The following is a 24,010-nucleotide window of genomic DNA, read 5'->3' as shown; positions in this document are numbered from 1 at the left end:
GGGAGGTTACTTACCGTACGAGGAGACTAGGAGGGTTGGGTATGGTCAACCCTGTGGTACTCCTTGTGAATACCTTCATTAAGATGAATATTGCAAACATCTGGAAAGAGAGGGCTCCTCCGTGGGTATTCTCCTGTAAGGGATGGTTTCAGCCTTTCTTCAAGGAATGGGAGACAGGAGGGCAAGTGAAGGATCTCCGCACACCGCATGGACATCTCCCGGCTTACGCTACCGTGGTTCTGAAGGTAATTCGCCGCTGGGGTCTGGGAATGTGGGAGGTCAGGACTCTGCCAAGGAAGCTCCTTGACAAAAGGGTTCTGTTGACCCATTTTCAGAGGCCTCTGGCGCTCAGGGATTGCCCAAGTCGGGATCTTGGGGTGGGTCTGCATCTTTTGAATTCTATCAGGATCCCCTCGAAGTTTTGGGACTTGGCTTGGCGCTGCTTCCATGGGAAACTGTGTGTGAGGGACAATCTGAAGTGTAGGAGCTCTGAGGACAGGAACTGTCCTCGGGAGCATTGTGGTACCATGCTTGAAAGCATGGACTACTTCCTGCTTCGTTGTCCCTTTAACACAGAGGTGTACAACAGAGTGGGCGCCTCCATTGGCTGGCCCTGGCTGGCCGGTCTCTCTTATGCGGAATGGGCCTATGGAGCATTCGGGGACCAGGGTGGTCGGGACCGCTGCACCTTATTTCTAGTTAGCGCAGTGGTTAGGTATCACACGTGGAACGCACGGTGCTTAGTATCGACGCAGAAGAAAATCCTCCCAGTGGACGATATGTTTAGGACCATACTCGGTGACCTGGTGAAGGTGCGTTCTCTGGAGTATGAGAGACTGGGTACACGGAGGGCCGCTCTCCTCTGGAGGGGCTTTTCTTTTAGTGTGCCCTAGTCTGGTCATCTCCTCTCCTGGTGGTGGGCTGCTGCTGACACCATAGATTTTTGTTTTGATCAGTAGACAGTGATGTAGGGCTGCAGGAACCGAACTTGAGCTTTGTCAGTTGTGGTTATTGTATTGTTTGTTTCTGTATATATTGTATATATGGGTTTGGGTGTAGGTGTTAGGTTGGGTGGAGGGAAAAGGGGGGAGGTGGGTTCATCTTGTGGGACACTGGTTATTTGGGTGAAAAACTGGCACTGCCTGATCTGTCCTATGGACGTTGGACATGGACTGAGGCATGAGGCGCAGGACCAGCTCTCAGGTCAGTGCCGGGGAGGGACTGGTGGGCTCGAGTGTGGGGGGTTTTGTTTTGTTTTGTATATATTTGTATAGTTAGTATTTATTTTATTTATAAAAAAAAAAAATGTATATATTAGTTAGTATATAATTTGTCGGTTATTGTTTATTATATTGTTATTATTTGTTTGGTAACCGGACCAGATGTCATGGTGTAGGTAGTTATTATTGTGTATATATGTATAATATGTGTGTGAGGAGAGAGGGAGAGGCTGGACCAGTTTCATTACATAGTTTATTTTCTGGTTATTAATTTTGTTATGTTTCTGTTATTATTATTGTTATGTTTTTCATTTTTATAATAAAAGATCTACAGGATGTAACTCAGGATCAATAATGTAATGTATGTACACAGTGACTGCACCAGCAGAATAGTGAGTGCAGCTCTGGAGTATAATACAGCATGTAACTCAGGATCAGTAATGTAATGTATATACACAGTGACTGCACCAGCAGAATAGTGAGTGCAGCTCTGGAGTATAATAGAGGATGTAACTCAGGATCAGTAATATAATGAATGTACACAGTGACTGCACAAGCAGAATAGTGAGTGCAGCTCTGGAGTATAATACAGGAGGTAACTCAGGACCAGTAATGTAATGTATGTACACAGTGACTGCACCAGCAGAATAGTGAGTGCAGCTCTGGAGGATAATACAGGATGTAACTCAGGATCAGTAATGTAATGTATGTACACAGTGACTGCACCAGCAGAATAGTGAGTGCAGCTCTGGAGTATAATACAGGAGGTAACTCAGGACCAGTAATGTTATGTATGTACACAGTGACTGCACCAGCATAATAGTGAGTGCAGCTCTGGAGTATAATACAGGATGTAACTCAGGATCAGTAATGTAATGTGTGTACACAGTCACTGCACCAGCAGAATAGTGAGTGCAGCTCTGGAGTATAATACAGGATGTAACTCCGGATCAGTAATGTAATGTATGTACACAGTGACTGCACCAGCAGAATAGTGAGTGCAGCTCTGGGGTATAATACAGGATGTAACTCAGGATCAGTACAGGAACAGTAATGTAATGTATGTACACAGTGACTGCACCAGCAGAATAGTGAGTGCAGCTCTGGAGTATAATACAGGATGTAACTCAGGATCAGTAATGTAATGTATGTACACAGTGACTGCACCAGCAGAATAGTGAGTGCAGCTCTGGGGTCTAATACAGGAGGTAACTCAGGATCAGTAATGTAATGTATGTACACAGTGACTGCACCAGCAGAATAGTGAGTGCAGCTCTGGAGTATAATACAGGATGTAACTCAGGATCAGTAATGTAATGTATGTACACAGTGACTGCACCAGCAGAATAGTGAGTGCAGCTCTGGAGTATAATACAGGAGGTAACTCAGGATCAGTAATGTAATGTATGTACACAGTGACTGCACCAGCAGAATAGTGAGTGCAGCTCTGGAGTATAATACATGATGTAACTCAGGATCAGTAATGTAATGTATGTACACAGTGACTGCACCAACAGAATAGTGAGCACAGCTCTGGAGTATAATACAGGATGTAACTCAGGATCAGTAATGTAATGTATGTACACAGTGACTGCACCAGCAGAATAGTGAGTGCAGCTCTGGGGTATAATACAGGATATAACTCAGGATCAGTAACGTAATGTATGTACACAGTGACTGCACCAGCAGAACAGTGAGTGCAGCTCTGGGGTATAATACAGGATGTAACTCAGGATCAGTAATGTAATGTATGTACACAGTGACTGCACCAGCAGAATAGTGAGTACAGTTCTGGAGTATAATACAGGATGTAACTCAAGATCAGTAATGTAATGTATGTACACAGTGACTGCACCAGCAGAATAGTGAGCGCAGCTCTGGAGTATAATACAGGATGTAACTCAGGATCAGTAATGTAATGTATGTACACAGTGACTGCACCAGCAGAATAGTGAGTGCAGCTCTGGAGTATAATACAGGATGTAACTCAGGATCAGTAATGTAATGTATGTACACCGTGACTGCACCAGCAGAATAGTGAGTGCAGCTCTGGGGTATAATACAGGATGTAACTCAAGATCAGTAATGTAATGTATGTACACAGTGACTGCACCAGCAGAATAGTGAGCGCAGCTCTGGAGTATAATACAGGATGTAACTCAGGATCAGTAATGTAATGTATGTACACAGTGACTGCACCAGCAGAATAGTGAGTGCAGCTCTGGAGTATAATACAGGATGTAACTCAGGATCAGTAATGTAATGTATGTACACAGTGACTGCACCAGCAGAATAGTGAGCGCAGCTCTGGAGTATAATACAGGATGTAACTCAGGATCAGTAATGTAATGTATGTACACAGTGACTGCACCAGCAGAATAGTGAGTGCAGCTCTGGAGTATAATACAGGATGTAAGTCAGGATCAGTAATGTAATGTATGTACACAGTGACTGCACCAGCAGAATAGTGAGTGCAGCTCTGGAGTATAATACAGGATGTAACTCAGGATCAGTAATGTAATGTTTGTACACAGTGACTGCACCAGCAGAATAGTGAGTGCAGCTCTGGAGTATAATACAGGATGTAACTCAGGATCAGTAATGTATGTACACAGTGACTGCACCAGCAGAATAGTGAGTGCAGCTCTGGAGCATAATACAGGATGTAACTCAGGATCAGTAATGTAATGTAGGTACACAGTGACTACACCAGCAGAATAGTGAGTGCAGCTCTGGAGTATAACACAGGATGTAACTCAGGATCAGTAATGTAATGTATGTACACAGTGACTGCACCAGCAGAATAGTAAGTGCAGCTCTGGAGTATAATACAGGATGTAACTTAGGATCAGTAATGTAATGTATGTACACAGTGACTGTACCAGCAGAATAGTGAGTGCAGCTCTGGAGTATAATACAGGATGTAACTCAAGATCAGTAATGTAATGTATGTACACAGTGACTGCACCAGCAGAACAGTGAGTGCAGCTCTGGAGTATAATACAGGATGTAACTCAGGATCAGTAATGTAATGTATGTACACAGTGACTGCACCAGCAGAATAGTGAGTGCAGCTCTGGGGTATAATACAGGATGTAACTCAGGATCAGTAATGTAATGTATGTACACAGTGACTGCACCAGCAGAACAGTGAGTGCAGCTCTGGAGTATAATACAGGATGTAACTCAGGATCAGTAATGTAATGTATGTACACAGTGACTGCACCAGCAGAATAGTGAGTGCAGCTCTGGGGTATAATACAGGATGTAACTCAAGATCAGTAATGTAATGTATGTACACAGTGACTGCACCAGCAGAATAGTGAGTGCAGCTCTGGAGTATAATACAGGATGTAACTCAGGATCAGTAATGTAATGTATGTACACAGTGACTGCACCAGCAGAATAGTGAGTGCAGCTCTGGAGTATAATACAGGATGTAACTCAAGATCAGTAATGTAATGTATGTACACAGTGACTGCACCAGCAGAATAGTGAGTGCAGCTCTGGGGTATAATACAGGATGTAACTCAGGATCAGTAACGTAATGTATGTACACAGTGACTGCACCAGCAGAACAGTGAGTGCAGCTCTGGGGTATAATACAGGATGTATCTCAGGATCAGTAATGTAATGTATGTACACAGTGACTGCACCAGCAGAAGAGTGAGTGCAGCTCTGGAGTATAATACAGGATGTAACTCAGGATCAGTACTGTAATGTATGTACACAGTGACTGCACCAGCAGAATAGTGAGTGCAGCTCTGGGGTATAATACAGGATGTAACTCAGGATCAGTAATGTAATGTATGTACACAGTGACTGCACCAGCAGAACAGTGAGTGCAGCTCTGGGGTATAATACAGGATGTATCTCAGGATCAGTAATGTAATGTATGTACACAGTGACTGCACCAGCATTATAGTGAGTGCAGCTCTGGGGTATAATACAGGATGTAACTCAGGATCAGTAATGTAATGTATGTACACAGTGACTGCACCAGTAGAAGAGTGAGTGCAGCTCTGGGGTATAATACAGGATGTATCTCAGGATCAGTAATGTAATGTATGTACACAGTGACTGCACCAGCATAATAGTGAGTGCAGCTCTGGGGTATAATACAGGATGTATCTCAGGATCAGTAATGTAATGTATGTACACAGTGACTGCAAAAGCAGAATAGTGAGTACAGCTCTGGAGTATAATACAGGATGTAACTCAAGATCAGTAATGTAATGTATGTACACAGTGACTACACCAGCAGAATAGTGAGTGCAGCTCTGGAGTATAATACAGGATGTAACTCAGGATCAGTAATGTAATGTATGTACACAGTGACTGCACCAGCAGAATAGTGAGTGCAGCTCTGGAGTATAATACATGATGTAACTCAGGATTAGTAATGTAATGTATGTACACAGTGACTGCACCAGCAGAACAGTGAGTGCAGCTCTGGGGTATAATACAGGATGTAACTCAGGATCAGTAATGTATGTACACAGTGACTGCACCAGCAGAACAGTGAGTGCAGCTCTGGGGTATAATACAGGATGTAACTCAGGATCAGTAATGTAATGTATGTACACAGTGACTACACCAGCAGAATAGTGAGTGCAGCTCTGGAGTATAATACAGGAGGTAACTCAGGATCAGTAATGTAATGTATGTACACAGTGACTGCACCAGCAGAACAGTGAGTGCAGCTCTGGGGTATAATACAGGAGGTAACTCAGGATCAGTAATGTAATGTATGTACACAGTGACTGCACCAGCAGAATAGTGAGTGCAGCTCTGGAGTATAATACAGGATGTAACTCAGGATCAGTAATGTAATGTATGTACACAGTGACTGCACCAGCAGAACAGTGAGTGCAGCTCTGGGGTATAATACAGGAGGTAACTCAGGATCAGTAATGTAATGTATGTACACAGTGACTGCACCAGCAGAACAGTGAGTGCAGCTCTGGGGTATAATACAGGATGTAACTCAGGATCAGTAATGTAATGTATGTACACAGTGACTGCACCAGCAGAATAGTGAGTGCAGCTCTGGAGTATAATACAGGATGTAACTCTGGATCAGTAATGTAATGTATGTACACAGTGACTGCACCAGCAGAACAGTGAGTGGAGCTCTGGGGTATAATACAGGATGTAACTCAGGATCAGTAATGTAATGTATGTACACAGTGACTGCACCAGCAGAATAGTGAGTGCAGCTCTGGGGTATAATACAGGATGTAACTCAGGATCAGTAATGTAATGTATGTACACAGTGACTCCACCAGCAGTATACTGGGTGCAGCTCTGATCAGCTGCTAGTCAGTGTGCTGATTACGGGTGTGGTGGCTGCAGATCCTGCTGTGAGCTCCTGATCTCTGAGAAACCAACACCTCTCCACCTGGGGACCTGCTCTCTCTCTTTCCCGGAGGGAGAGCTCGTTTCTGGGATGAGTGAAGGAGCCAAGCCCCAGGCTTCTGCTTCCCGAACCAGGCCGGCGGGGGGCAGAAGAAACCAGCAACCGGCCTGCACATCAGAGGACTCGGGGGTGAGACGCTGCACCAGGAGTCGCAGCAATGTGGCTCCTACTCCTCCCGGGATTGTGGAGACCTCTAGAAGCCGCAAGGCTTCCAGCATGGAGGTAAAGCCTGAGAGCGGCGTGCAAGATGGTGCTCCTTCCGGAGGAAAGCGGAGTGCTCACGGAGGTGAGGCCGACCGCCCTGAGGGGGGTTGGGCGCTGCAGGGACCCCGGGAGTCTGTGTCCACCTATGCCTCCCGGGTCATGATCCGCCTCCGTGAGTATGAAGATGCCAGTAAGCTCATCAGGAGGCTCCGAGAGGAGCTGCGCTGCACAAGCGCCAAAGCTGCGGGGGCCTCCAAACAGAGCAAGGCTAAACTCCAGGCCGAGGTAAAGCGACTGACCAGCGAGATTCACCTGCTGGAACTGAGGAAAGCTGACATCAGAGAGCAGAGTGGTCCATTCAAAGAAAAACTTATAAATGAAGACCGCTACAGAGAAATGGCTGATACCAGAGAGCAAAGGCAGATGGGGCTGCAGCCTGAGAGCCAGGTGGATGATGAGAGTGATGATGACCAGCAGGAAGCCCCACCTGGCAGCCTGCAAAGTCACCCGCAGGCCACGTGCAGCGAGCTCCCTGCAGGACAGGCGACAGTGACATCCGGTCGCAGTTCTGCCGGCTCTGGGGAGGACAGTGACAGCAGCGGCCAGGGAGGGGCGCTAATGGCGGAGATTAAGCTCCTGGAGTCCCCAGTGTGCCTCCAAAACTTCCATCTTGGTAACGATCTACCAGAAGAGGCACCTGGGGGCCACAAAAAGGCAAAGAAGACCAAGCCAAAGCTGCAGGAGGCAGTAAGATACGTATATGCCCCCCTCCCTGTACCCCCTGAGTCGGCGGCAGGCTCAGCTCGCTGTATAAGCCCCGTTGCCCAGCCCAGCCCGGGTTCTGCTGTGGATCCGGTGCAAAGGCGCGGGGAGATTACAGAGCGCGGTAGTGAGGCGCAGAGCTCCGTCTCTGCTTGTAGTAGCGGGGACGCAGCAGGAGGTGCATCAGCCGAGAGGCTGGACAGTGAGGGCGGCCCGGCGGCGGGCGTTCCATCAGGCCACGATGCTGTGGTGCGCTCCTCAGTGGGAGGGGGAAGCAGCCCGGTGCCTCGGCGCCTCTGAATGCTGTTGCCGCTGATCACTTAGCTGAGAAGCGACGGCAGTGTGAGGGGGCTGTCGGGGCTGAGCGCTCCGGTCCTCCCACGAAAGTGCTATTTTGTGTTGGCGTCGCTGGTCCGGAAGATCCTGATGCTAAAGATCAGCGGCGCCTAACAGCATCTAAAGATCAGCGGCACATTATTCCGAATGCCAAACAGCGGAAATTACCGACCAATGATGTGGAGGGCACACATAAGACCGGGGGTGAGGTCGCCTCCAGTTCTATGGAGGTGACTGAGCCCCTTGTGCCTGATGCAGAGGTCAAAATGTCATCCGCCATTGTTACTGGTCCAGCAGGAATGAATGTGGTGGTGGGGGTGAATGAGGCTAATTCATTGTCTAGTGGTGTGGTTGCTGGTTTGGTGGAGGGTGAGATGGAGATGGGTAATGGTGTTGCTGTTCGGGCTGATGTGGTCACTGGTCCGGTTGCCCCCCCGGGGGTGGCAACACCTGTCCAGAGTTATGCCAGTGTCACCTCCGGGGCAAATAGGGCATCCTCCTTGTCTCCGGGCTTTGGGGACGGCATGTTGCAACGGCGCCTTCTGGAGGCTCTAAAGAAGGGGGAGAGATCACTAATGGTAGAGGGTCGAGAGGTTGATCTATCCTTCTGGATAGAGAGGCATGGCCTCGGGGCCTTCCGAGAGCAAAAAGGGGGGGATACAGTGTGGTTCCTCCCAACAGCCGGGCCAGGCAGTGTGCGTAGGAATGTGGTCCGTCTTCGGTGGAGGGGCAGTGATGCATGTCCTCCAAGGTCTAAAGTTGTGGAGCTCCTGCTGAGGATGGGCTTCAAGGCGATTGACATCTACGCCTTGATACATCCCTATTCCACGCCTGAGTTTGATATCAGCTTTGTTCGGCCGGAGGGGCTTGAGCTCTTCTGGGCGAATTATGAGCTGGCAAAAAATGAGCCCGGCTGGCGAGACTTTGCCGTTCAGGCAGTGTCTCGCCAAAACCAGATCAAGAAAGTGACCGTGATGACTCGTAACGAGTCGCTTTCTTGCTATGACATCATGACGTGGCTTGGTCGGTATGGAGAGGTGGTGGAGATGCCAAAGAAAAACCGCGACGAGTTTGGTATCTGGTCAGGGGCCTGGACGTTTATGGTAAAACTTAAGCGTTCAGGTGGTACGGTTGCCCACATTCCATCGTCTGCCTTCCTGGGTAGGGATCGTATCCTGGTCTTCTACCAGGGGCAACCGAAGCTCTGTCACAGGTGCGGCGACCCCACACACTTCAATGCAAACTGCACCGTGCAGAAATGTGCGTTGTGTGGGGGTGTCGGCCATCTTGCCGCCTCTTGTGTGGAGATTAGGTGCCACCTGTGTGGTGAGTTAGGTCACCCATTCAGCCGTTGTCCTCGCTCCTTCGCTAATGCAGTCGAGACCCCGGTGGGAGTAAGCCGTGAGGCCGATTCTGCTGGGGAGGGGACTAGCAGGGGTGGGGGAGCCGAGGGGCCAGGGAAGAAAAAAGCAATAAAAAGACGCCTGCCCAGCTGAGGCATCTAGACAAGCGCAGACAGGAGAGGGAGCGGGGCGAGCCCCAGACTACCGGGGCAGCCCCTGTCCTGGATGCCAGTCTTGCTGCTGAGGCCCCGAGGGATGATGAGTTGGATGAGGAGGTCAGGAGGATCCACAGGGAGGAAACCGCCTCTGCCTCAGAATCCTCCCATTATGAAAGTATGGATGAGGATAATAAGCGGTGGCTAGAGAACAAGCGTAAGCTCGGCACCAAAAAGAAGAAAAAGAAGGGAGATAAAACATCTTCTCCCGCTCTGACCAAGGTACCTAAGGAAGGTAAAACTGACTCCCCTCTGGTTGGTCTTTCTAACCGGTTCCAAGCCCTTGATAACATCTCTTCCTCTGAGGAGGAGGCCGAGGGTGAGGTTCCGGCTTCAGCGGAGCTTACAGGGGGCGCCGAGTCTCCTTCTCCTGGGGATGCAGGGTCCTTGGGGGGAGGGACTGGCCCAGAGTCCGGAGACGAGGACGAGAAAATTAGGAAAAATGTGGGAATGGACATCTCTGTGTCATTAAAGAGGGGGAAGGATTCCTCCTCTGAGGCAGAGGGTAAGGGGAGTGGGAAGAAGAAAGCCATCTAACTCAATCACCAATGATGGCGGTACCCACTCCGTTGACGCTGGCGTCCATTAATGTCGCCAGCATTAAGTCAAATATGGCTAGATTTGCGGTCTTTGATTTTCTCAGCCGGGTTGAAGCTGACATTTTCTTTTTGCAAGAGACCAGGCTGCCAAATATGGCAGAGGTGTTTATAGCTAAGAGGGAGTGGAGACTCGGGCCCTCCTATTGGTCTCTTGCGGCCGAGCCGTATAGCGGAGTGGCGGTCCTTTTTACCGCACCAGTAGAATGCCGACGGGTTATTGAGTTAGAAATGGGGAGGTGCCTGATATTAGATGTCCTCATGAAGGGACAGGAGCTTCGGCTCATTAACATTTATGGTCCCCAATCTAAGTGGGACCGGAAGTGTCTCTTTACGAGGATCAAGCCCTACCTTTTTACGAGTCGGCAGGTCGTCTTTGGAGGGGACTTCAACACTGTCACGAGGCCCCGGGATAGAGGAGGTTCCAGAGACAAGCTGACTTATGATAGCGTCGCCCTTAATAGTATAGCTAGTGAGGCTCGCCTGGTGGATGTCCACATCCGGCACACCCCAGGCCACGAGGGGTTCACCTATCATAGAGGTAACTGTAGGTCCAGGATAGACAGGTTTTATTTACAGGAGGAAGCCGTCTCTTCAGCAGTATCTGTTGTTGAGGTGGAGTTCTCCGATCACTGTATGATTTTGTTGTCCCTGAATGTTACAGAGACCCCCCGGATGGGAAGAGGCTTTTGGAGGCTTAATTCGTCTCTCTTGGAAGAAGCGGAGATAAGACAGTCCTTTGAGGATTTTCTTCAGAGCCAGGTACCTGTCACGCTGTCTCTGTATACTGGAGGTAGGGGGCCTAAGCTGACCCTAAGCTGGGGCCCTGACTAATCCCTCAACCTGGAGGTACTGTTAAAGGTACAGAGGTCCAGGCCGCCAGCGTAACCCCTACCTCCTGAGGATCCCTGCACCTAAGTAATCTAGTCCTGAGAAGGACCCCGATCACAACAAAAGGGGACAAGTAATAATATGCCCACACACAGTACTTAGACGAACGAGACAGTACAAGGGAAAAACCAAAACCACCTTGCATACAAAAACTACACAACTACAACAGAGGGAACACCAACGGGAAAGGAGATAAATGATAAAGCGAGGAAGGGAAAAAACTCTCCGAATACACTTATCTCTGAAACTCCAAATACCACGATCCGCTCTGTTAGTCTGCATGAAATGCTTTCACCGACACTTCCCTAACAGACCAGCAGGCATTTGAAGGAGTCTCACTACAGCAGCATTGATTGCAGCTGGGCGAGGCTGGACCTCGTCTAGCACAGAGAGAGAGAGAATTAACTCCCTCACTGCCGAAAACACAAAGCACCAAAAAGTCAGCTGCGAGAAGTCAGGCTGTGTAATCGTGACGATCTTCGTGGCGACACACCCGTGACAGTACCCCCCCTTCTACGAGGGGCCTCCGGACCCTCAGGGCCAGGGTGAGTCGTGTGGAAGGCCCGAACTAATCGGTCTGCGTTAATATCCGACGCAGGAACCCACATCCTCTCCTCAGGACCATACTCTTTCCAATGAACCAGGTACTGAAGGGACCGGCGATTAAAGCGTGAATCGATGACCCTCGATACCTGGAACTCCAAGTTACCATTGACCACCACTGGAGGGGGAGGTAAAGGTGACTGTACCACCGGCGCCACATACCTCTTAAGCAACGATCTGTGGAACACGTTGTGAATTTTAAACGTAGGGGGGAGGTCAAGACGGAATGCCACCGGATTACTTATAGAACTGATTCTGTACGGCCCGATGAACCTGGGACCCAGTTTCCAGGAGGGAACCTTAAGTTTTATATTCCTGGTAGACAACCATACCCGATCGTTCACACTTAGGTCCGGACCAGACACTCTCCTCCTATCAGCCATACGTTTGTATCGGTTCCCCATAGTATTCAGATTCTTCAGCACCCCTCTCCATACTGAAGCGAGTGATGAGGAAAATCGTTCCTCCTCAGGAACCCCCGAAGAGGCCCCCCTACTGAAAGTACAAAACTGGGGGTGAAAACCATATGCCCCAAAAAACGGGGACTTACCAGTGGACTCGCTCCGCCTATTATTAAGAGCAAACTCTGCCAGAGGTAAGAAAGAAGCCCAGTCCTCCTGGTTCTCTGACACAAAACACCGGAGATATGTCTCCAAGCTCTGGTTCATTCGTTCCGTCTGACCATTGGTCTGAGGATGAAAAGCCGATGAGAACGACAAATGCAACCCCCGCCGTGCACAAAATGCCTTCCAGAACTTGGACACAAACTGAGACCCCCGATCAGACACCACCTCGGAGGGTACCCCGTGAAGCCTCACAATCTCCCCAATGAACACCTGCGCAAGAGTTTTAGCATTAGGGAGAGCAGGAAGAGCGATAAAATGTGCCATCTTGCTGAACCTGTCCACTATAACGAGTATGACCGTTTTACCCGAAGACGGAGGGAGGTCCGTAATAAAGTCCATAGACAGATGAGTCCAAGGACGCTCCGGGATCTTCAAAGGTAAGAGGGCCCCAGACGGACGGGTATGTGAGGTCTTAGAGCGCGCACAAACCCCACAGGACGCGACAAAAGTTACCACCTCCTTATGTAAGTTAGGCCACCAAAACCGACGCGAGAGGAGATCCACAGTTGCTTTACTCCCCGGGTGTCCTGCAAAAACTGAGTTATGGTGTGCCTCGATCACCTTTTGTCGCAACTGATCTGGAACAAACAGTCTCCCCGGAGGTCCAACAGGGGCGTCCCCCTGAGCCTCCAATACCTCCTCCTCCAGCTCAGAGCATACTGCCGAAACCACCACCCCCTCTTGAAGGATAGGAATCGGGTCGTCCATATTCCCGGCCCCAGGGAAACTACGAGATAAGGCATCCGCCTTTACATTTTTTGACCCAGGACGATATGTAATGACAAAATTAAACCTGGTAAAAAACAATGACCACCTAGCTTGTCTGGGATTCAGACGTTTCGCGGACTCCAGATATAGCAGGTTCTTGTGATCGGTGATAACGGTGACCGGATGGACTGCCCCCTCCAAAAAATGGCGCCACTCCTCAAAAGCTAACTTAATGGCCAAGAGTTCCCTATTGCCGACATCGTAATTCCTCTCAGCGGACGACAATTTTTTAGAGAAAAAGGCGCACGGATGCCACTTACCAGGGGACGAACCTTGTGACAATACTGCTCCCACCCCTACCTCGGAAGCGTCTACCTCTACAATGAATGGCTGTGACGCATCAGGTTGAATGAGTATGGGTGCCGAGGCAAAACATTTTTTCAAGGAGGAGAATGCTTGACAAGCCTTGTCAGACCACCTAGAAAAATCCGTCCCCTTTTTAGTCATGTCTGTGAGAGGCTTAACCATGGACGAGAAATTACGAATGAACTTCCGGTAATAATTAGCAAACCCCAGGAAACGTTGTAGTGCCTTAAGATTCTCTGGCCGATCCCACTCAAGAACTGCCCGCACTTTCCCAGGGTCCATACGAAAACCGGACGCTGAAACCAGGAAGCCTAAAAACTGGAGTTCCTGTACGGCGAACACACACTTTTCCCATTTGGCATACAGTTTATTATCCCGCAAGATCTGTAACACCTGCCTAACGTGCTCCTAATGAGACACCAGATCCGGCGAGTAAATTAAGATATCATCCAGATATATGACAACAAACTGTCCCACCAGGCGGCGAAAAATGTCATTAACAAAGTGTTGGAACACCGCCGGGGCATTAGTCAGACCGAATGGCATGACAAGGTTCTCATAATGCCCCTCCGGAGTGTTAAACGCCGTCTTCCACTCATCCCCCTCCTTCATCCTAATCAGATTGTACGCCCCCCTGAGATCCAACTTAGAGAACCATTTGGCGCCCACGATCTGATTAAAGAGATCGGGAATAAGTGGGAGCGGATACGGATCTCGGACCGTAATCCGATTAAGTTCACGGAAATCCAGGCAAGGGCGTAGGCCTCCATCTTTCTTCTTAACAAAGAAGAACCCCGCAGCCACCGGTGAAGATGAAGGTCTAATATGCCCCTTAGCCAGACTTTCTGAAATATAATCCTTCATGGCCTGCCTCTCAGGACCAGAAAGGTTATACAACCTAGCTTTAGGTAACTTGGCCTCAGGGAGCAGTTTTACAGAACAGTCATACTCGCGATGAGGAGGTAGTTCCTGACACCCTTTCTCCGAGAATACATCCTCAAAGTCCGCCAGAAATGGAGGTAAGACCCAAGGAGTAACCGCACCGATGACCGTGTTCATGCAGTTTTTATTACAGAATTTACTCCATTGGCTTATCTCTCTGGTTTGCCAATTAATAACCGGGTTATGCTTAGTTAACCAAGGAAGGCCCAACACTATAGGAGTGGGAAGACCCTCCAACACGTAGCAAGACAACAGTTCTTTATGTATCGCCCCCACTTGAAGTTTTACGTCATGCACAGCTTGCAAAAAACTTCCCTGACCGAGAGGCCTGGCATCGATCGAGAATATGGGGATGGGTTTAGCCAACTCACTCAATCGCATACCTTGAACCCGGGCAAACCGAGCATCAACCAGATTAGCCCTGGCCCCACTATCCAGAAGAACAGATATCCTCTCAGTTCTCGTACCCACCACCACCTCCGCCGGTACGAGAAACTGAGACGAACCTAGGGACGAAATACCTACTCCCAGATTGCCGTCCACCACACAACCTGGGATCAACAGTTTTCCGACGACTCTTCACTCTGCAAGGGACGGGATGGACACCCCCCAATAAAATGTCCCTTTCTCCCGCAGAAGAAACACCTTCCTGTCTTATGGCGCACCACCGGTCCCCTCCCCCAAAATGATGTCCCTCCTAATTGCATAGGCTCCTCTGGACTGACCAGGGGAACCACCATATGAGGGGACCTTGTAGGAGGTGGAGTCATCACAAGGGGTAGAGTTATCCCGCACCTCTCCCGAAGCCGTCTGTCAACGCGAATAGCAAGGGCCATAGCGGCTTCCAGTGACGCGGGAGAGTCATACTGTGCCAACACATCCTGTAATTTGTCGGATAAACCTTGACAAAACTGGCTCCTAAGAGCCGGGTCATTCCACTGGGTGTCCGTGGCCCACCTACGGAACTCCGAACAGAATTCCTCCGCCGGACGATCTCCCTGCTGAATCCTACGTAACTTAGACTCAGCAAGGGAGATCCGATCTGGGTCATCATATACGAGTCCCAGAGCAGCGAAAAACCTATCCACTAACTGGAGAGCCGGGGAGCCCGGGGGAAGAGAGAACGCCCAAGATTGTGGGTCCCCTTGTAGGAGCGAGATGACAATTCCCACCCTTTGTTCTTCACTCCCCGATGACTGAGGCCGCAGCCGAAAGTACAACTTGCATGCCTCCCGGAAAACAAAAAACTTGTCCCGCTCCCCAGTGAACCTGTCAGGGAGAGCTACTTTAGGTTCTGGTCCGGCTTGCTCCTGAGGATACAAAACCTTGGACCTAACGTCCGCCAGCTCCATGGACAAACTCTGCAACTGCCGAGCTAGACCGGCTACTGGATCCATGGTAGCTGGAGAAAAACTAAGTGGTCGGTGAAAATGTCACGCTGTCTCTGTATACTGGAGGTAGGGGGCCTAAGCTGACCCTAAGCTGGGGCCCTGACTAATCCCTCAACCTGGAGGTACTGTTAAAGGTACAGAGGTCCAGGCCGCCAGCGTAACCCCTACCTCCTGAGGATCCCTGCACCTAAGTAATCTAGTCCTGAGAAGGACCCCGATCACAACAAAAGGGGACAAGTAATAATATGCCCACACACAGTACTTAGACGAACGAGACAGTACAAGGGAAAAACCAAAACCACCTTGCATACAAAAACTACACAACTACAACAGAGGGAACACCAACGGGAAAGGAGATAAATGATAAAGCGAGGAAGGGAAAAAACTCTCCGAATACACTTATCTCTGAAACTCCAAATACCACGATCCGCTCTGTTAGTCTGCATGAAATGCTTTCACCGACACTTCCCTAACAGACCAGCAGGCATTTGAAGGAGTCTCACTACAGCAGCATTGATTGCAGCTGGACGAGGCTGGACCTCGTCTAGCACAGAGAGAGAGAGAATTAACTCCCTCACTGTCGAAAAACACAAAGCATCAAAAAGTCAGCTGCGAGAAGTCAGGCTGTGTAATCGTGACGATCTTCGTGGCGACACACCCGTGACAGTACCCTTACTGGATCTTTGTAGTAGTAAGTCAGAGTAGTGGGAGATGTTCAAGAAAAGGGTGGCGAGATTCTTCCGCCAGCTCTCGAGCCTCAGGAGCCTGGACAGGTATCGCCTGTATCAGGGCCCGAGGAGGAAACTCGAGCATCTTGTCTCAACTGGAGGTAGCCGCGAGGAGATCTCCAGAGTGAAATCTTTGCTAATGAGGTGTCAGTATGATAGACACGCATCTTTGGTTTTTGAGAGGGATTACGGGAAGTACCGCTCGCCCGACCCTTACAGAAACTGCAAGATGTCAGTGAATAGTAAAGTTGTTACAGGACTGGTTGACACTGCGGGGTCCCTGAAAAGATCCAGATCGGGGATCCTGGAGGTCGTCAGATCCTTCTACTCGCACCTCTTGGGGAAGAGGGATCTGGATTGGGATGAGATGTCGGCTTTTCTGGCTGAAGCCGTCCCCGAACCAGGGGTAGACCCCTCTCTTGGCGTTTTGACAGAGATGATCAGGGAAGAGGAAGTTAAGTTGGCGATTGAAGGGCTTGCCCTGAAGAAATCTCCCGGTCCGGATGGCTTAACATCTGAATTCTATAAGACCTTTAAGGACGCCTTGGTTCCCCTCTTGACTGAGGTATTCAATGAGTGTCTTTCCTCGGGCACTCTGCCAAAGTCAATGAGGAGGTCTGCCCTGATCATCTTGTCAAAGGGTAAGGACCCATCTTGCATTGAGAATTGGCGTCCCATAGCGCTTCTCAATGCAGACAGGAAGGTTTTGGCAAAGGTGCTGTTTAATCGGCTGGTGAAATTTGCACCCCAGCTCCTTTCGGGGGCCCAGCATTGCTCTGTTCCGGGCCGCAGTACAATTAGTGCTGTACTCTGTGTCCGAGAGGCGGTAGAGCAGGGTAGGGCTGGCCACTGGAAGGGGTACATGCTGTCATTGGACCAGGCAAAAGCGTTTGATCGGGTTAATCATGAGTACCTCTGGTCTGTCCTTCTGAGGTATGGCCTGCCGGGGGGGTTCGTTGATTGGTTAAGACCTTGTACGCTGGGGCAGAGAGTTTCCCGCTTGTGAACGGTTGGATTGGCAGCTCTTTTGAGGTTGGGTGTGGTGTTCGCCAGGGTTGTCCCTTGAGCCCGCTACTGTACGCGTTTTCGATTGACCCACTTCTTAGGAGGGTGGAGCGTGGACCGTTAGCTGGGATCGGGATGGACCGGGCAGCACCGGAAGCCACTCTGAGAGTGGTGGTGTATGCCGATGACGTCACCGTTTTTGTTTCCTCTGATGGGGAGGCAGAATGGCTGATGTCAGAGGTAAATCGCTACTCGGAGGCATCCGGGTCTAAGATCAACCGGGATAAGTGTGAGAGTCTCTGGCTGGGAGGAGGAGATCCTGGTTTTGATCTCCCGGACACCCTTCCAGAACCCAAAGTCTCTGCAAAAGTTCTTGGCATCGAATTTGGCCAGGGGGATTACCCCAAACAAAATTGGGACAGCAGGCTAGAGATCGCCACTCAGAAGGTGAACCAATGGAAGGGTTGGTCTTTGACCCTAAGGGAAAGGGTAAACCTGATCAAAACTTACCTGCTCCCTTTGCTGATCTATCTGGGCAGTGTGTGCATCTTGCCAGAGCCTCTCTGGACTCGGGTCTACAGTTTGTTCTTTCAACTGTTATGGGGGAATAGACTGAACCTGGTCAAGAGGGAGGTTACTTACCGTACGAGGAGACTAGGAGGGTTGGGTATGGTCAACCCTGTGGTATTCCTTGTGAATACCTTCATTAAGATCAATATTGCAAACCTCTGGAAAGAGAGGGCTCCTCCGTGGGTATTCTCCTGTAAGGGATGGTTTCAGCCTTTCTTCCAGGAATGGGAGACAGGAGGGCAAGTGAAGGATCTCCGCACACCGCATGGACATCTCCCGGCTTATGCTACCGTGGTTCTGAAGGTAATTCGCCGGTGGGGTCTGGGAATGTGGGAGGTCAGGACTCTGCCAAGGAAGCTCCTTGACAAAAGGGTTCTGTTGACCCATTTTCAGAGGCCTCTGGCGCTCAGGGATTGCCCAAGTCGGGATCTTGGGGTGGGTCTGCATCTTTTGAATTCTATCAGGATCCCCTCGAAGGTTTGGGACTTGGCTTGGCGCTGCTTCCATGGGAAACTGTGTGTGAGGGACAATCTGAAGTGTAGGAGCTCTGAGGACAGGAACTGTCCTCGGGAGCATTGTGGTACCATGCTTGAAAGCATGGACCACTTCCCGCTTTGTTGTCCCTTTAACACAGAGGTGTACAACAGGGTGGGCGCCTCCATTGGCTGGCCCCGGCTGGCCGGTCTCTCTTATGCGGAATGGGCCTATGGAGCATTCGGGGACCTGGGTGGTCGGGACCGCTGCACCTTATTTCTAGTTAGCGCAGTGGTTAGGTATCACACGTGGAATGCACGGTGCTTAGTATCGACGCAGCGGAAAATCCTCCCAGTGGACGATGTGTTTAGGACCATACTCGGTGACCTGGTGAAGGTGCGTTCTCTGGAGTATGAGAGACTGGGTACACGGAGGGCCGCTCTCCTCTGGAGGGGCTTTTCTTTTAGTGTGCCCTAGTCTGGTCATCTCCTCTCCTGGTGGTGGGCTGCTGCTGACACCATAGATTTTTGTTTTATTGATCAGTAGACAGTGATGTAGGGCTGCAGGTGCCGAACTTGGGCTTTGTCAATTGTGGTTATTGCATTGTTTGTTTCTGTATATATTGTATATATGGGTTTGGGTGTAGGTGTTAGGTTGGGTGGAGGGAAAAGGGGGGAGGTGGGTTCATCTTGTGGGACACTGGTTATTTGGGTGAAAAACTGGCACTGCCTGATCTGGCCTATGGACGTTGGACATGGACTGAGGCATGAGGCGCGGGACCAGCTCTCAGGTCAGTGCCGGGGAGGGACTGGTGGGCTCGAGTGTGGGGGGTTTTGTTTTGTCTTGTATATATTTGTATAGTTAGTATTTATTTTATTTATTTAAAAAAAAAAAAAAAAAAGAATGTATATATTAGTTTGTATATAATTTGTCGGTTATTGTTTATTATATTGTTATTTTTTTGTTTGGTAACCGGACCAGATGTCATGGTGTAGGTAGTTATTATTGTGTATATATGTATAATATGTGTGTGAGGAGAGAGAGAGCGGCTGGACCAGTTCATTACATTGTTTATTTTCTGGTTATTAATTTTGTTATGTTTCTGTTATTATTATTGTTATGTTTTTCATTTTTATAATAAAAGATCTACAGGATGTAACTCAGGATCAGTAATGTAATGTATGTACACAGTGACTGCACCAGCAGAACAGTGAGTGCAGCTCTGGGGTATAATACAGGATGTAACTTAGGATCAGTACAGGATCAGTAATGTAATGTATGTACACAGTGACTCCACCAGCAGAATAGCGAGTGCAGCTCTGGGGTATAATACAGGATGTAACTCAGGATCAGTACAGGATCAGTAATGTAATGTATGTACACAGTGACTGCACCAGCAGAATAGCGAGTGCAGCTCTGGGGTATAATACAGGATGTAACTCAGGATCAGTACAGGATCAGTAATGTAATGTGTGTACACAGTGACTGCACCAGCAGAATAGTGAGTGCAGCTCTGGGGTATAATACAGGATGCAACTCAGGGTCAGTAATGTAATGTATGTACACAGTGACTGCACCAGCAGAATAGTGAGTGCAGCTCTGGAGTGTAATACAGGATGTAACTCAGGATCAGTATAGGATCAGTAATGTAATGCATGTACACAGTGACTGCACCAGCAGAATAGTGAGTGCCGCTCTGGGTATAATACAGGATGCAACTCAGGATCAGTAATGTAATGTATCTACACAGTGACTGCACCAGCAGAATAGTGAGTGCAGCTCTGGAGTATAATACAGGATGTAACTCAGGATCAGTAATGTAATGTATGTACGCAGTGACTGCACCAGCAGAATAGTGAGTGCAGCTCTGGAGTATAATACAGGATGTAACTCAGGATCAGTAATGTAATGTATGTACACAGTGACTGCACCAGCAGAATAGTAAGTGCAGCTCTGGAGTATAATACAGGAGGTAACTCAGGATCAGTAATGTAATGTATGTACGCAGTGAGTGCACCAGCAGAATAGTGAGTGCAGCTCTGGAGTATAATACAGGATGTAACTCAGGATCAGTATAGTGTAATGATTCTACATTTCTATATGTAAATTGTGACAATGTTTACAAGTGGATAAATATATTTTAAAATATTGATTTTCCTTTATGGTATAATAACATAATAGTATAAAAATGAGTGCAGTAAATTCTTACCTTAATTACTTCTCCTTCTCTTGAAACTACAGATAAGATCTGGTCGTAGTGTGCATCAGAGAACTCTACCTCATTAATATTAGCAGAAATTGCAGGTAGATGGGGCTGAAATAAATTAGACGATTAATACCATCTAGATGCAAATGCCCCGGACACTGTAATAACATACACAAATTCCACTTTCTTCTTGATGAATGTCAGGAATCACACATGTGCCACATTTGCTATTGAGTTCCAACAGGGAATAAAGATCATTGGTTTATCTCCCTGTGAAGCTAGATCATTTTTAATTTCATTAACGTTCCACTTTATGTAATAGATCATCATTATTATAATAATAATTCTAATTATTTTATTTACTTATTTCTTCACTGATAAGAGTACAAGAGTAGGCGAACTAGAGACAAAACCGCAGTCCAGGATAACAACTGGGGTTGGATACCAGATATAAAAGGTGGTCAGTTAAAGAGAAGTCAAGCTAGTCGTGGTCAAAGTCAGGAGGGATTTAACGGGGTACTCCCATCTCCATGATCCTATCCCGAAATGTATTAGGTGTAATAATAAAAATATCAGCAAATACCTCCAATTAGAAATGTTTTATAGTTTTTCTGATTCTCCATGCCACTTACCCCTTTTGCAGGGCATTGCGGTATCTTAGGTATCCATGGCTACGACCACTCAGAAAGTGACAGTAGCCAGTGGTCATAACCATGGATACCTAAGCTACTGCAGTGCCCTGCACATGGGGAAAGTGACATACAGTGGGGAAAATAAGAATTTTGATTCACTGCCGATGTATTTTCCCACCTACAGAGAATGGAGAGGTCTGTAATATTTACTGTAGGTCACTTCACCTGTGAGAGAGAGAATCTAAAAGAAAATACCAGAAAATCCCATTGTATGATTTTTACATAATTAGTTTACATTTTATTGCATGAAATAAGTATTTGATACAATGGAAAAAAAAAAGAACTTAATATTTGGTCCAGAAACCTTTGTTACAATTACAGAGGTCAGAGGTTTCCTGTAGATCTTGACCAGGTTTGCACACACTGCGGCAGGGATTTTGTCCCCTCCTCCATACAGATCGTCTCCAGATCTTTCTGGTTTTGGGGCTGTCGCTGGGCAACATTGAATTTCAGCTCCCTCCAAAGATTTTCTATTGGGTTCAGGTCTGGAAACTGGCTAGCCCACTCCAGGACCTTGAAATGCTTCTTACGGAGCCACTCCTTTGTTGCCTTGGCTGTGTGTTTTGGGTCAATGTCATGCTGGAAGACCCAGCCACGACCCATCTTCAATGCTCTTACTGAGGGAAGGAGGTTGTTGGCCAAAATCTTGCGATACATGACCCCATCCATCCTCCCTTCAATAGGGTGCAGTCCTCCTGTCCCCTTTACAGAAAAACACCCCCAAAGTATGATGTTTCCCCCACCATGCATCATGGTTAGGATGGTGTTCTTGGGGCTGTACTCAACCTTCATCCTCCAAACACAGAAAATGGAGTTAATACCAAAAGGTTCTATTTTGGTCTCATCTGGCCACATGACCTTCTTCCATGCCTCCTCTGGATTATCCAGATGGTCATTGCCGAACTTCAAAAGGGCCTGGACATGTGTTGGCGTGAGCAGGGGGACCTTGCGTGCTCTGCAGGATTTTAATCGGCGTAGTGTGTTACTAACGGTAATGTTTGAGATTGTGGTCCCAGCTCTCTTCAGGTCATTGACCAGGTCCTCCCGTGTAGTTCTGGGCCGATTCCTGACCTTTCTTAGAATCATCCTTACCCCATGAAGTGAGATGATGGAGCTCCAGTCCGAGGAAGATTGACAGTCATCTTGTATTTCTTCCATTTTCTAATAATTGTACCAACAGTTGTTGCCTTCTCACCAAGCCGCTTGCCTATTGTCCTGTAGCCCATCGCAGCCTTGTGCAGGTCTACAATTTTGTCCTTGGTGTCCTTAGACAGCTCTTTGGTCTTGGCCATGGTGGAGAGGTTGGAGTGTGATTGATTGATTGTGTGGACAGGTATGTGTTATACAGGTAACAAAGTTTAAACAGGTGCAATTAATACAGGTAATGAGTGCAGAGTAGGAGGGCTTCTTAAAGACAAACTAACAGGTCTGTGAGAGCCAGAATTCTTTCTGGTTGGTCGGTGATCAAATACTTATTTCATGCAATAAAATCCAAATTAATTATGGAAAAATCCTACAATGTGATTTTCTGGATTTTATTTTTAGATTCTGTCTCTCACAGGTGAAGTGACCTACGATAAAAATTACAGACCTCTCCATTCTAGGTGGGAAAACTTGCAAAATCGTCAGTGTATCAAATATATATTTCCCCACTGTAGCTAATCAGAAAAACTATACTACATTTCTAACTGGAGGTATTTCCTACTATTATTATTATACCTACTGCATATTGGGTTAGGATCTTGGAATACCCCTTTAAGAATAAATAAAAGTTGGGCCAGAATCAATATAAGAGCATGAAGAGTAGCAACACTGAGCCAGGAAAAATCCAAGCAATAAGGGGCAGCTCCCAGCAGTATACTAGGAGTTTAAGTAGGGTGTGGTATTGCCCCACTGGCCACAGTACGGAGCCGATTACACCTGCTGGACAGTGCACACAAACATCTAGCCTGACTGGACATAACAGCCACACCAGTACGCCTGGTTGGACAGATCAGGTCTAGAAATGTTACTCTCTCTAAGATCATCTATTTCAAGTGTCTATGCAAGTGTCAGAGATTTTTCAGCTGGAGGAGTCTGTGCAAGCATGCCCAGGACAGGAGTCTTTACGACTGGCATAGAAGTCGTTTGGCTCTTCACAGTGAGTACCAGAAAGAATTGCTGCTCTATGAAGACTCTCTCCTTCGTTATTACTGGTGCTTTTGTATAGCATTTTTGCAGAAATATCTTGGATATAGAATCTTATATAGTATACATAATAATATAAGCTATTATAGAACATTATACTTGGATCGCGTGAGAATCACTTGCTTGTCCAAGAATCTCCAAAAGTGCAGGGTCAGAGACAAAAAAAAACCTTGGAAAAATCAGTCTTTTTCCCTCCAAATACCTGAAAGAGAAAACAGAAAACATGAGCTGCGGCTTGTTTTAATAATTGAATATAGAACTTCTACCGCCGTTTAGTGTTAGCACAAAGGAAGACAGATCAAGGGGATTTTTACACACGGCAGATTGGTCCAAATGAGTCTTTACAAGCCTCAGATTATTCAGACTTTGGCAGAAATTAAATACCTAATCTACTACAGTTAGGTCCATATATATTTGGACAGAGAGAACATTTTTCTAATTTTGGTTCTAGACATTACCACAATGAATTTTAAACAAAACAATTCAGATGCAGTTGAAGTTCAGACTTTCAGCTTTCATTTGAGGG

At 47.8% G+C, this 24,010-nt stretch overlaps 1 protein-coding gene across 1 annotated transcript in view; it reads right to left on the bottom strand.

Moving 5' to 3' along the window:
• Window positions 1-24,010, bottom strand: part of LOC141258594 (dynein axonemal heavy chain 8-like) — a 415,976-nt gene that overhangs the window by 267,463 nt on the left and 124,503 nt on the right. Inside the window, exons 33-34 of the mRNA XM_073673563.1 lie at window positions 23,584-23,686; window positions 20,609-20,713 (exon numbers count right to left, since the gene is read on the bottom strand). Of these exons, the coding sequence (XP_073529664.1) occupies window positions 20,609-20,713; window positions 23,584-23,686 (208 nt within the window). The remainder of the gene's footprint in view (window positions 1-20,608; window positions 20,714-23,583; window positions 23,687-24,010) is intronic.

Source organism: Phyllobates terribilis, unplaced genomic scaffold, assembly GCF_046119375.1.
Source record: "Phyllobates terribilis strain yellow unplaced genomic scaffold, ASM4611937v1 Scaffold_3__8_contigs__length_932513732, whole genome shotgun sequence".
Taxonomy (NCBI): domain Eukaryota; kingdom Metazoa; phylum Chordata; class Amphibia; order Anura; family Dendrobatidae; genus Phyllobates; species Phyllobates terribilis.
Note: the sequence above shows the minus strand (reverse complement) of the source record. Positions and strands in the feature narration are given on the sequence as shown.